Source organism: Plodia interpunctella, chromosome 2, assembly GCF_027563975.2.
Source record: "Plodia interpunctella isolate USDA-ARS_2022_Savannah chromosome 2, ilPloInte3.2, whole genome shotgun sequence".
NCBI lineage: Eukaryota > Metazoa > Arthropoda > Insecta > Lepidoptera > Pyralidae > Plodia > Plodia interpunctella.
The window spans coordinates 4213164-4226560 of record NC_071295.1 but is presented as its reverse complement, the minus strand read 5'-3'; the positions used below and the strand labels follow the sequence as shown (position 1 = coordinate 4226560).

The window sequence follows — 13397 nt, the reverse complement described above, 5'->3', positions numbered from 1 at the left end:
AGTAGGTATTGTTTTTCAACAGGCTTTGACATGGAATTAGTAGGCAGGTATCTACCTACTTGTCTTGGACTACTACGTGGCTTGAATTCAATCTCGTTATAAAGTCGTGCTGCACGCTTGATTGTACTATATATATTACATTTTTGTACCATATCACTACACTTAGAGGACAAGCAAGACATAACACGGAGTACCAATTAATTCCATAGACATATATATCATAAAATACCATGGAATTAGTAGGTAGGTACTTCGAAGTCCTTCTAAATTAATGTAAAATACACAACATGGAATGAGCATGCACGTGCATGCATGCACACGACACAACAAAAGGAAATAGAAAGCAAAGCACCAAAGACAAACAGTCATGGAATGAGTAGGTAGGTACCATGGAATTAGTACTGTACGAACTCCGTAGTACTTACTAAATTCATGGTAGTACCAACCAAGCAGCACATACAACCATACATAAACAATCAAACAATAGAAACGTCAATGTCAATATTGTCAAGTTAAGAAACAAAAAATAAGAAAGAAGAAAAGAAAACATTTTGATTGTGGTTGCTTGCTTGCTGCATCTGCAATGATGATATGTTGTTTTTAGAAGAAAAGCTTGGAAACATATAATTTTGTAATTAACAATTGATCTTCGACAACATAACATCGCCCTTAAATATGTCCCAAAGTATGTATCATCAAGTAAATAATTGATAGTGCGAACAGATTTGCCGGATTTTGTGATCCATCAGTTATTTTTATTTTAGATTCGGAAAAACCGTCGAGTCAGGATGCTGCCGATCCTACTGGGCCGGCAGGTCGGAAAGGTGTTCTTATATCGTTCAGGACTGGGAAAACCATGGAAATACCTGAGAAAGACATAGTAAGTAAATATAACCTATAATCTTGGTAAATTGTAATAAGATCTACAAAAATTGTCAAGAAATGAAATAAAGTTTATGCATGGGAATATTATATGTTAAATATTGTTTATTGTATATTTCAGCTTGGACGATGTCGATTTGTGGGTGAATTTGAAAAGCTGAACCGCATTGGTGAAGGCACATATGGCATTGTATGTAAGTATCTACTAAATAAAATCATTAATTCGTATGAAAAGTACCCCTAACAACAGTTACATATATTTCATGCTCAGATAGAAACTTATTACTTATCATGCTTATAACATTTGTATGGTAGACTTAGATAATGCTTTTTGTAGGTATTAAGTAAGCCTATTGTACTTTTATAAATAATTGTGCTTTGTTCAATAAAGTTTTCATAAAAAAACATTGCTGTAGTAGTATGTTTGTTATGATGTTATAAAGTTTAAATGAGAAATTTGTTTTTTGTCTCTATATACAGGTATCAAACACAAAAACTAAAGACTACTTGGGTACATCAAAACAAACAACTTTTATTCTATGACTTTTCATGATTCATAGTCTTTTTTTAATATAAAAAAACAATCTGATTTGTGATTCTACACATCTTAACTCTAAATAATAGCCAAGCAACACAAGACAGTACAGTAGCATTATGTATCAGAATCGAACATAAAATTAATTATAGAAACAACATCAAAGCTAAAAAACTAAAATATTTGTATTTATTACATTTAGACCAAAGTCGTAGAACAAAAGATGTTAGTCTCTATGTACCCTACCTTATGCAACTTTGGAAGATTGTGTTAGACACCAGTAACCCTGTAAATATGTATTATATACATTTTTTCAGACAGAGCTAAGGACAAGTTGAGTAACAATATAGTAGCTTTGAAAAAGGTGAGAATGGATGTTGAAAAAGATGGGCTGCCTCTGAGTGGACTCCGGGAAATCCAAGTTCTCATGTCGTGTATGCATGAAAATATTGTACAGCTGAAGGAAGTTCTTGTTGGAAGATCCCTCGAAAGGTCTGTAATTTAATGTTAATTACATAGTTAAATTTATATATACATATTTATTAATCTAATCATCAGCTATTTTATAAGAAAAATAATTTAATTTTTTATAATGTTTACTCATTAAGCTTTCTAGTACAAACATACAAGGAGACCTGACCCCAGATGAACTCAGCAGAGGATTATACAAAGAAGAAACTTACTACTTATTCATATCGTTCTATTTCCTTCTTGTGCAAACCCTCAAATGAATCCATTGAATCACTATACAAAGCCAAAGCAATTATCCTTACATTTATAAAACAATCCTCTGCTGCGTCTGAAGTAAAAAACAACAGCACAGATTTTCATGCAGTTTTCACCAATAGATAGTGTGATTCCTAAGGAAGGTTTAGGTGTATAATCCATTATGTTGTACCTGAATTAAGCCGGGATGGGCTGCTAGTGTTCTAATAAATACAAACGTCATTTTAATTAAGTTATCCTTTATTTGTTACCATTTTTCATTTACAGTATTTTTCTTTCCATGGAGTATTGCGAACAGGACCTGGCATCATTGTTGGACAACATGTCATCTCCATTTACTGAATCGCAAGTGAAATGTCTTATGCTGCAAGTGCTAAAGGGTCTGAAGTATTTGCACTCCAACTTTATAGTGCATAGAGACTTGAAAGTCTCGAATTTACTGCTTACAGATAAAGGCTGTGTCAAAATAGGTTAGTAAGCTACAGTTTTGATAATATATTATGCCGGCTACACACTATTTTTTCATTACAAAAAAAAATGCAAAAAAAGCCCAGTTTGGTGAACTTTTGCCGATAGTGTGCAGCCACATACAAATGTAACTAATTTCAAGTCAAATATTTTGATTTGGAATTGCAGCTATTTTTCAAACACATTATCTCTAAATTCTTTTTTATGATGAAAAAAAGACTGACTAGAAGAGATTGCTTTAGCGTTGTAGCAATAAGTCCAGCTTTTTGTATTTGATATATCTTTTCTGTACTTTTCTTTAGTGTCATAATAGTAGATTATTGACCAAGATAGTAAAGCGAAGCATTAGACGAGGCGTAATCATCCGCTTTAGCCGTAGGCGAGGGTCAAATGTCGCTTTACTGTCGTCGAGGTCTACTTTTTTACTCTGCTTTTCACTTCGATTTTACTTTTATGCTGTAGAGAAAACTTTTGTATGTTACGGGGAACTTGTGTACGTGTTTGCACAGACGCCCCTAAAAATAAATAATTATATTCTAGTTTACGCTCTTGAACCAAAAAATAATTCATAGACGAAGATTTTACTCTATTGTATAGAGCATAGTGTAAAAGTGAAGAGTATAGTATTTGCGTCCACTTTCCAGCGGACTTCGGTCTGGCGCGGTGGCTGGGCGCGGCGGCGCGCGTGGCCACGCCGCGCGTGGTGACGCTGTGGTACCGCGCGCCCGAGCTGCTGCTGCAGGCGCCGCGTCAGACGCCCGCGCTCGACATGTGGGCCGCCGGCTGCATCCTCGGCGAGCTGCTGGCCAACAAGCCGCTGCTGCCCGGCCGCACCGAGATCGAGCAGCTCGAGCTCATCGTCGACCTGCTAGGTTTGTAGCTTTTACTGGACTGTGGAAATAGTGTTTAAAGTTTCTGACTACAACATTTGTGACGTCACTTGTGACGTCAATTGTCACATAGAAAAAAGTATCTGATTTGACTTGATGGCAACTACCCTACTCTTAAAACACGGACCTGATCGATTGAGCTCCACTCGGTAGTTTTATTAAATATTTTAATGAAAATATGGAAATATTAATTTTCCCAGAAATACCTAGCTCGACCGGTTTTTTGGCCCGTAAGCACCTATGTTTCAATTGCCAACACTTAACTACGTATTATGCGCTTAAAGATGCGCAAAAATGAATCGTCTTAAAGCGACTTCTATCTAAAGTACTTTTACTCGTGAAACTGAGACCACGCTTCAAACGGAACATAGGTTTTTATAACACCCTATATAAATGTGACACAGGTACCCCCTCGGACGCGATCTGGCCGGAGTTCAGTTCTCTGCCAGCATTGCAAAACTTCACGTTGAAACAGCAGCCGTACAACAACCTGAAGCAGCGGTTCCCGTGGCTGTCGGCCGCCGGCCTGAGACTCCTCAACTTCCTGTTCATGTACGACCCCAACAAGCGGGCCACGGCGGAGGAGTGTTTACAGAGCTCATATTTCAAGGAGCAACCTTTGCGTAAGTCTCTTTTTGATTGAAAATAATTTTACAACACTCGACACTACACTATCTTTTGTGCGATACAAACTTAGCGCATCGTGTCCACGTACTTCTGGTACAAAAAAGAAAGAAGTGTTTTTACAAAAAATAATACTATTTCAATACTATTTCTAATGGAAATACTAAATTTTATGTTTTTACTTCAACTATTTTTACTAACAAAACATGAAATTCCATCATCTCGATTATCTTATCATTCAAGTCATACCTGATATAGCTGCGTTCAGTATTGTATTCGGTTGGTATAAAATAATGAAGGTATTTTTATATACATAACTGTTTTTATATTGTTTTTGTTCATTTCAGCCTGTGACCCGAAGTTAATGCCAAGTTTCCCACAACACCGCAACATGAAGGGCCAGCAGAAGAGCTCGTCGAACCAGCTCAACATCCCGCTGTCGAACCTCAACACCGGCGCCAACGACCAGACCAACAATCTGCCAGCCATTTCAGACCTTCTCGGCTCGCTAGTCAAGAAACGGAGGCTAGATTAACACTATTAAGTAGGTGTACTAATTGTTTTAGTCTTATGCCGCGACCCAATTGTTCCGTCGTGCTCCATTGCGATGTAGTAGCTTGTTGCCGCTCCGTTGTTTTACATAGGTTTAACGTTAACGTGCGTTTACATACGCCGAAACAACATATAATTTCTGTTCTGGTCCGATGACGGACGTCAACGCAACGAATAACGACGATGTAGTGGAGCTGGGCACTTAAGGTCATAGCACACTTCTAGCGCACCGCTCTCATCCAGCAATAAGACTTTCATTGAAAAGTAAGCTTTAATGCGTACTTAATCTCTAGACATAGTTTACATTGATAACAGATTAGTGGACTGCTCGCTTTTTGCTCTTTTTTTTCTATATAAAGTATATCTACAGATGACGAGTTAAACCGTACTTTTCGATGAACGTTATATTGTCGGATGGGAGCAGTGTGGTAAAGTGTACAATGTTCAATGTGTTGGGTCTCGTGGTGACATGTTTCTATAAAGCCTGCATTCTGTCTGCATAAGCGGCTTTAATATGTGATATGTAAGAGACCACTTTTTATTCTGAGCATGCCAGATATGTCATTATCGAATGTTTAACCATTTTGACTAACCATTTCCAAATTCCACTGACGGATGGTGATGCGATCTATATGGGTGTGCGTTTAAGATTATACATTCGTTTGACAACATCTGGCAATCACGAATCACCTTGACAATTTAGATTTTATGTCTTAGGTTATAAGGATCCAATTGAAAATACACTGTCTTAAGAATATTTTGGTTTTATTTCACTCATTGTACACTTATATTTTTTAAACATTTTAATCGGACGTCAAATTGCATTTTTTTTAATGTATTTAGTCTGTGGATGCCTCTTCATCGGCTGATAGCTCCAGCCCCATCGCCTGTCGGAATTTCTGGTACTTTTGTAGGGTTATTGCATCGTTACTTTTAGTCTTCACTTTCTCTTTCTGAAAACATATTTTAACTTAAAATTTATCTTTTTTATGGATTAGAGGTTAAGTTGACAAATACTAATACACATAAAATCACGGGGTACTTATATCCATGCAAACGCGTAATTCTCCACAGCGGATCTCTACCGTGTGTGTGCGACTACTTGCCACAAATTGTCCGTAAAGTCATGTCAGATGCCTTTGGCGACTTGAATAAAATATGACACCAATTTTAGCAGTAACATACTCGATAAGAGAGAGCGTCGTGTATTTTGTTATTATCCTCATTAATTCTGGAGAGTCCTCGTTCCTACTGCGAAATTCAATGAGTGAATAGGCATTTTTTGAGCTTGCTTCCCATCTGGTTAGATTGAGGTTAAACACACTCAAAATTTATTTATAAATCCTTATCCTATTGTAAAACAAAGTCTCATCGCGTCTGTTTGACTGTTCTCGATAAACTCAAAAACTACGGACACAACGGATTTTCATGCGGTTTTCACCAATCGATAATGCGATTCCTGAGGAATATTTAGGTGTACGATTTATTGTTTTTACCCGAGTGAAATTAGGACGGACAGCTAGTAAAAATAAAAACATCTTGCACTTAGAAACCTATGTAACTAAGGTGAATTAGGTAGTACTCACTGTTTCTTTTTCTTGCTTCTCTATGGTTTTTAATGTTCGGACACATTGTGAGCACAATATGACATCTTCCATATGATTTATAGTCTTCTTCCGGTGATGGTGCTTTAGCCTGGAAAATAACAAAAATGACTTATACAAACGATAAAGTAGTAGGGCGAGGTGGCCGTAAACCGAGAATACCTGAAATCGACAACCAGGGCCTTTTAACTAAACTAGCATAAGATCCATTCATGGGTGTGAATATATATATATTTTCTAATGTAAAATGTAATCCGCACAGTCTCAGTAGTGCCATCACTAACATTAACGATAGGTAATAAATAGAAAATAGGAAAACGTGTTTTTTATAGATTGACTGTCCTGAAAACAATACATTATAGTGATATTTGGTATGAGAAAAAAAATATCGCACATCTTTCCACAGTAATCGCACTGCAATTTGTCCGAGCGATGAGTGATGACATGCCACCCGAGCTCGTGGTAGGTGGGGAACTTCTCTGAACATCTAGGACACACGATTTTTCCTTCGGACCGACCGCCGTTTATTTGATGCTCGTTTAACTCTTGTGACGTGTGAAAGTTTTGGTGGCAACTCGGGCACCTAAAAAGAATTAAAGACTTAAAGATTTATCGCTAGAAGAATTAAAGATTTTATCGCTAAAAGTAGTGTTAGGTACATCAGTTTTCACATATGTTCGTTTCATAGAACATAGGTACCTTCCTACATAGACTGCCTATGATTTGTAGTTCCTGTAGTTGTTCAGTGAATACTAACGAGTACATTGAATTTCTAATTGTGTTCATTTGCAATACACTCTCCCCCATACATTTAATTCCGCCACAGAATAAATTTTGATATTTTTAACTTACATAAAAATATTAGGCTGCAAATGATAAGCCATGTGCTCAATAATCTTCTTAGGATAAAAGTAGTGGAATTTCCTATCACAACATGTGACATAACCCGGTACTCCATGGCGCTCTTTATAATGTTTCATCAGGGACCTGAAGTGGAAACCTTTTTCGTGGCAGATACAGCACTCCATTCTGTAGAACAGTGTAATTTGTCTGTCTAGCGCAGGCCCTTGCTTAGCCGGTTTCCCTTCGATGAGAACTACAGGATCTAGAGTGTCATTCATTACGTCCTTGGCATCAGATTCTTTCCTAGACTTTTTACTATCCTCGCTTTTGTCAATAGCTGGTTTATTAGCGTTAGTCGTGCTATTAAGTAACGATTTATCTACCTTTTCTGCATTTGCAAACTCTTCTAATGGCATAGCTTCTAAAAATTTCATATCTGCTGGGGTTTTCCTTTTTGGTGTTTTTTGCTTGATCGCTTTCGTGTCACCTTGTTGAAACTCGGTCGGCGGAGTCACTGGGCGGCTGCTTGATTTGCTTTTAGATGATCTATGTGACTCCGGCGTGTTTTGTGCAGCCATAGCTGCTATTACTGGATTGAGTTTGACTTCCTTCGATTGCTCCCGTTTCTCCTCATTTTTTGATTTGTGAAAGTCGAGAAACCTTTGCGTCTTCTCGACCTTCGTTGCATAAAGATGCATAACACCGACTTGTTGCAAACAATCATGGCATATCGCTTTAGGGAGGCTGTCATCAGACCGTATCTAAAAAAGTAACATTTTGTTATTTCGTTTATTTTAGTTTAGTGACGTGTAGGTGTGATATCGGCAAGTTATAAAAATAATTTGACATGTAGTAAAGTATACTTACAGAAATATCAAAGAGTTTCTTTATTTTCCGCTTCACCTCTCCACTCAAGGGTTTCAGCTTCACCACGTCTGTACACAGACACAACCGACAAGACAATTCACGCACTATGTTTTTCTCTAAACTAGAAAAGTCATCCATACTGTTGATTTTATATATAATGCGTGTTACGATAAAATTGCAATGTTGATTGTACTTAAATGATTTTATTTGTAAAAGACTACATTCTTGATTATTAAAATCGATCTGTTATTTTTGGTTGAGTGTGACAAGCGTGTTTGTTGAAATTTATTTTTCATATTTGTACAACCAAAGAGCATGTGATTTTTTTAGAAAAACAGCCAGCTAGCTATAGAAAAACCCTGAAGTGGAATTACATTTAAAAAATCAACATTGTACACAATAAGTAAGTAGGTACCTAGTGAAGTACAAATTCCGGAATATGATATGGGTCCATGAATCCGATGGTATTTTCATTTACACGGATATTTAAATTTCACTGAATAAACGAAAAATTTTAAATAGGAATTGAAAAGTGGAAAGTAAATTAAATAACCTGCTCGTTTGATAGCCCTTTAGGAAAGTGGTAATAGGAATCCAACGTCATATAAGTGCTTTAGTTTTTAAAAAATCACGCGAATTAGCGTTTAAAAGGTTTGAATAAAATACAGCTTACAGCTTGGAACGTAAAGACTGTGGCTAGCTCGGCTGAAGTAGGTACCATGAAAAGGAGCTTTATGATTCAGTTTTAGCTTTACAATTTAAAGTTTTATTTTACGAAATTGTTTTCACATTCATTTGTAATGTAAATTGAATACATATCATTAAACGTTTGTACAAATTATATATTTGGAGATTCTGTACAAAAATTTCTAAGAAAGGATTATGTACGTGCAGCGAATTTATTATTTCCTTCCTGTCACTTGTATCTACCGTCTAGATCTGAGTATGTGTGGATATATGTATTTCACATAAAAAGGCATGTCATGCACTCATTGTTGATGTTTTCAGATCTTTGATTGTCTTCCAAAACGTTAAAGATAGTGTCGAAATTTTAAGACATCTATCACACACTACCGTGACCTCTATCTTTTTCAGAGCTTTAAAGGGTCACTATAATAGACGGGTCTTATCTGAACCTCATTCTGTACAGTCACGCACATTGGCCGGCCACGTAATGGAATCTACTCAATTTGTCCCTTGTATTCGAAGTCAGATGAAATAGGCTCTGACATAAGAATTCTTGGAATTTCTTCATCTTGTTTCTTTTTAATCTTTGTAAATAAAATAGGCGGTGTTCGCTAGTATGCGTAAAACTTCTTGAGATATTTTTGTACAAACTCGATGCATTACCAAAGTTTGAAAGACTGACAGCCTTTTTAATTTTGAATGGGACTTATAAGTACCAATCTCGTAACTACCAGAGGCTTATATATTCTCATACCAAGGTACGCGTAAATATACTCTAAAATACACAGGCACCTCGCTCCCAGCAAATAAAATTTATTAACAAATTTCATGGCCCATTCCCGAAGACAGATTTCCATTAATTTGCAAAATGTCGGACGAAACTTTCGCAATATATATTTTGATGGGTTGGGTTCGTCATCTGTCTGCATCAAAATAAATTCGATCAAGTTTATGAAAGCATGGTATATGAACACCCATCATATGTTTTAATTCATTCTAAGTAAGTACTACCCAACATAAAGGGAAAAGGATTTAAAACAACGGTTACGAATGGACTTATATGAACTGCTTCTTAACATTATCCTTAACATTTTTGAGGTGGACGCAGTTTCAACTATGTTACTATATTTACATACAGTAAAAGTATAATGATATCTGTTTATCCGTCTATAACAGGTAAATACATAAGTGTTACTATTGCAGCTTCGATGACAGTATTCTCAAAGAGAGTGATTTCAGGCAGGCAGACGGTTATATAGAGGTAAAGTCACAGCTGAATATTCTATATTTTATGTTTGTTTTTTTGTGGATCCGGGGTTTAGCGCCCTCGAATGCACCCGGGATCAAGCAGAGATAAGGGAGTGTCGAGTGATTATGGTTTGAGGCTTCTATGAAAAGATCTAAGAAAAGATTTAGAAGTAGGTACCATGATCTGAAACCTTCTTAGCATATAGACTTTTATCTGCCTACGATAGTGGAATTTTCTAGTATAGAATTACTAAACGAGAGGACGGTACAGGCACTGAAAAGCTGTGGTTTCGGAGGCCACTAGCTTGGCGTGTCTCGTCAGTCGTTGGCATCTATTTTTAAAGCATTAATTTTTATTATAATCTTATACACTATTAGAAACGACGTACTCTACGTAGAAATAAACTATTTGTACGATTTAGAGAAAATAAAGAAAATCTATAGTTTTAATTTTTTTTTGTGCTTATTTGAATTTACGATATCGCCAACTGGCAATATCGCGTATATATCGCATTATGCGTGTTACTGGCGATTCCACCTTTCGGTCGTACGAGCAATGGATATATCTAAGTACTGTTTGTACTGTAATTTCCTTTACAAATCCAATATTGGAATAAAAAATTACGTCTCATTTTTAATATGGATGTGACCATAAATCACCTTGTTGAGCTTGGGTAGGTGACACAGCAAATTGAAGGGTTAGTATAGAATTTTTACCAAGATGATTTTGCTGTAACTATACAGCAATATTATCTTTGTAAAAAAAGTAAGAATTTATTTCTACTAAATACCACATTATATTAATAATTTATTTACTAAAATACCACAAATATACACGCACGGTGTCAGAAATAAATTCTTCAGTGGTGCTTTTCCTCTCAGCTGAGGAACACAACGACTTTCAATATCACTAAGTGATGTGGCATTCCTTTCCCATTTCACACATTAGCTGATAAAGATACAAATTCGCAATACTTGTAAAAGGTGACTAAGTTATAAGGACTATTTGTAATTAAGTACTTTAAGATCATTGTAACCCTTGGTTAGTGAATAAATAATATGAATATTAATAAATCGTCGATGCAGGTTTCCTCAAGATGTACTTGCATACCGCACAGCCAAGGTCGTAAATGAAAACTATAGATACCTACGTGAGACAGTTTGAGAAAATCATCTGCTGTCTATATATTTGATACATCAAGGTTTGACTGGCAGATAAGTCCTTATGGCATTAAGTCAACTTATTGTTAACTTTTATGTTGTGTAATAAAGTTTGAATAAATAAATATTTTCACGTTACGTCGCATCGCGCGGCTATGTCCCAATACGCAGGCTCGACCACCACCGCTTCATAATTTCAGTAGGTACCTAATTGTAATCGCTATGAGATAAACGACAGCCTTACCGGCTGAACCCCGAAGACGTTGATTTCCTCGCGGGTGACTGCGGTCCGTAATTTCCCGGTCTGATCCGGCAAAGTTTGCGCGGACAATCCCCGCCACCGTAATCTGATTGTAAATTAGCCTCGTTTCGTCATCTACGTAACGTGTTTTGAGAATTTATAACTAAACAAGTGTTTAAATTAATTTATCTAATTGGATGGAGTGATTTTTTAAATTCCCACTCTCACCTGTAAATATAAAAATACAATCTTAAGTCTCATTATAAGTTTTATTTGAACTATGATACAAAAATACAAACTTTTTAAATCTGACATCAGTTTTATTATTTGAGATAACATTGTTTAAGTACTAACCCGTTATGGACCTAGAATGAAATCTTTCGTTTCATTATAGTACCCGTGATAATAGGAAGATCACGGAGTTAAATGAATAATAACATAATCATCTCACATATATGTAAAGGTAAGCAGATTTAACCCTTTCCACGCCAAGAGTTTTCGTCAAAAACGTTCACCACACGCCACGGCAATAAACGTGGTTGTTTTACTAGTGTTGTTGATATTAAGTATCGATTTTATTAATTTTTATTAAATAAATCATTATAAAAATATATCTATTGTATTTTTTTAGTTTCATGGAGTTTATTTAATTATTTTGTACTCCTTGAAACAGTTTAAACAAAATAATTAGAACAAAATGTATTGAAATCTTAGTGGCGTACAGTGAAAAAACGCACAAGTAATGATGATATTAATTCCATCACTACGTGTCTGATATATCAGACAGTGGCGTATGCTTATTATGAGTTTCTAACAAGTGTTAGTGATGTGCCAACTTCCGGTCATAAACTTCGATACCTTACAAAAGATTTACTTTTAACTTATTGATTTATTACTAAATTAATAAAATGATGGAGACAATATTCATTTTACTAGATCTGATGATCGTATTAATATCTAACAATCCTTAAATCAAGTTATATTTATTTTAAAGACAAAAAACGATTCCTTGTGTAAAAATTTACCCTACCCTACACTACATGACTTGCTTACCTACCTACATGACATGACTAACTTGAATCATCTGAAAGTGTAATTTTTCTTTTCGTCGTCTCAAGTTTTTTTACTTTCAATTGCCATGGCTAAAGGTAAGCTTTTACTGTATTTCAAAGAGTTATGATTTTCAATTACTTTTTGTAGTAAAATAATGTAAAGTACCGGTAACGGCAGAGAAATATTGTTTTCATGCAGCAATATAATCACTTTCTTTAATGATGACCTCGCTTAAAACATTATTTACACGAAATTAAATTCTCTGAAGGAAAGCATGCTAAATAAATAATAAGTAATTTCTTAATTCATGTAAAATTTTCCAGATAACAAACGAGTTAGGAAGGAGTTTTCAGACAGCGATGAAGATGCAACTCAAACTGTTTTCCTCAAATCTGTTTTACAAGAAAGGGTTAAAAAACAATTGCCAAAAATGCTTCCTGAGCAAGTAAAAGAGGACCCACCGCAAGTGACTGTGAAATCATGTCCAGAATGTGCATCACTTAGTGCAACCGATAACAGGAATGAACATTTTTGTCGTTTACTCAACGAGGAATTAAAATATATCCAACCTTGTATGCGTACACGTTGTTACGTCAAAATTTTAAATTTTTTACGGACGCTTTTAAATGAACATACTCACAACATAGAAGTATCCGAGACTGAAAAACAATAATTCAGTTTGATAAACGACTATACTCATAATAATAAGTAGCTCTACTTTTAGCTGTATATTTTATTATTGATTATTTTAATGTTTCTTTTGATATGTTTTTTTTTGATTTGGCCTACTTACTCATATGGCGGTTTTGTATTAAAAACAGCAAAAGTCAAACTGACAACGATTTGACTTTTGCCCGCTTTATTTCAGGACAAATATACCTGCGCGCACGCACATTGAACACGGTGGGACGCGGTTTCAGTGTGTTGATAAGATAAATCTTTATTGTACAACAATGTTATTTGGCATCTGGCAGGTGACAATAAGTTATTCTAACTTATCATTGCAGTCAGTACAA

General features: G+C 35.7%; 2 protein-coding genes across 2 annotated transcripts; one reads left to right on the top strand and one right to left on the bottom strand.

Annotated features, from left to right (window-relative positions):
- Positions 1–520: 520 nt before the first annotated feature.
- Positions 521–5432, top strand: Cdc2rk (Cdc2-related kinase). The gene is made up of 8 exons (XM_053759918.2): positions 521–685; positions 765–880; positions 1004–1076; positions 1735–1909; positions 2411–2613; positions 3256–3483; positions 3906–4124; positions 4473–5432. Exons 1-8 carry the CDS (start codon positions 676–678, stop codon positions 4658–4660), a joined length of 1212 nt encoding a protein of 403 aa, XP_053615893.1. The 5' UTR covers positions 521–675; the 3' UTR covers positions 4661–5432.
- Positions 5426–8289, bottom strand: LOC128678394 (zinc finger protein 131-like). Its single transcript, XM_053759905.2, has 5 exons — positions 7992–8289; positions 7134–7885; positions 6676–6864; positions 6264–6372; positions 5426–5630 (listed from the first exon to the last, which is right to left on the bottom strand). The coding sequence occupies exons 1-5, from the start codon at positions 8127–8129 to the stop codon at positions 5517–5519; spliced, it is 1302 nt and encodes a 433-aa protein (XP_053615880.1). The 5' UTR covers positions 8130–8289; the 3' UTR covers positions 5426–5516.
- Positions 8290–13397: the final 5108 nt, after the last annotated feature.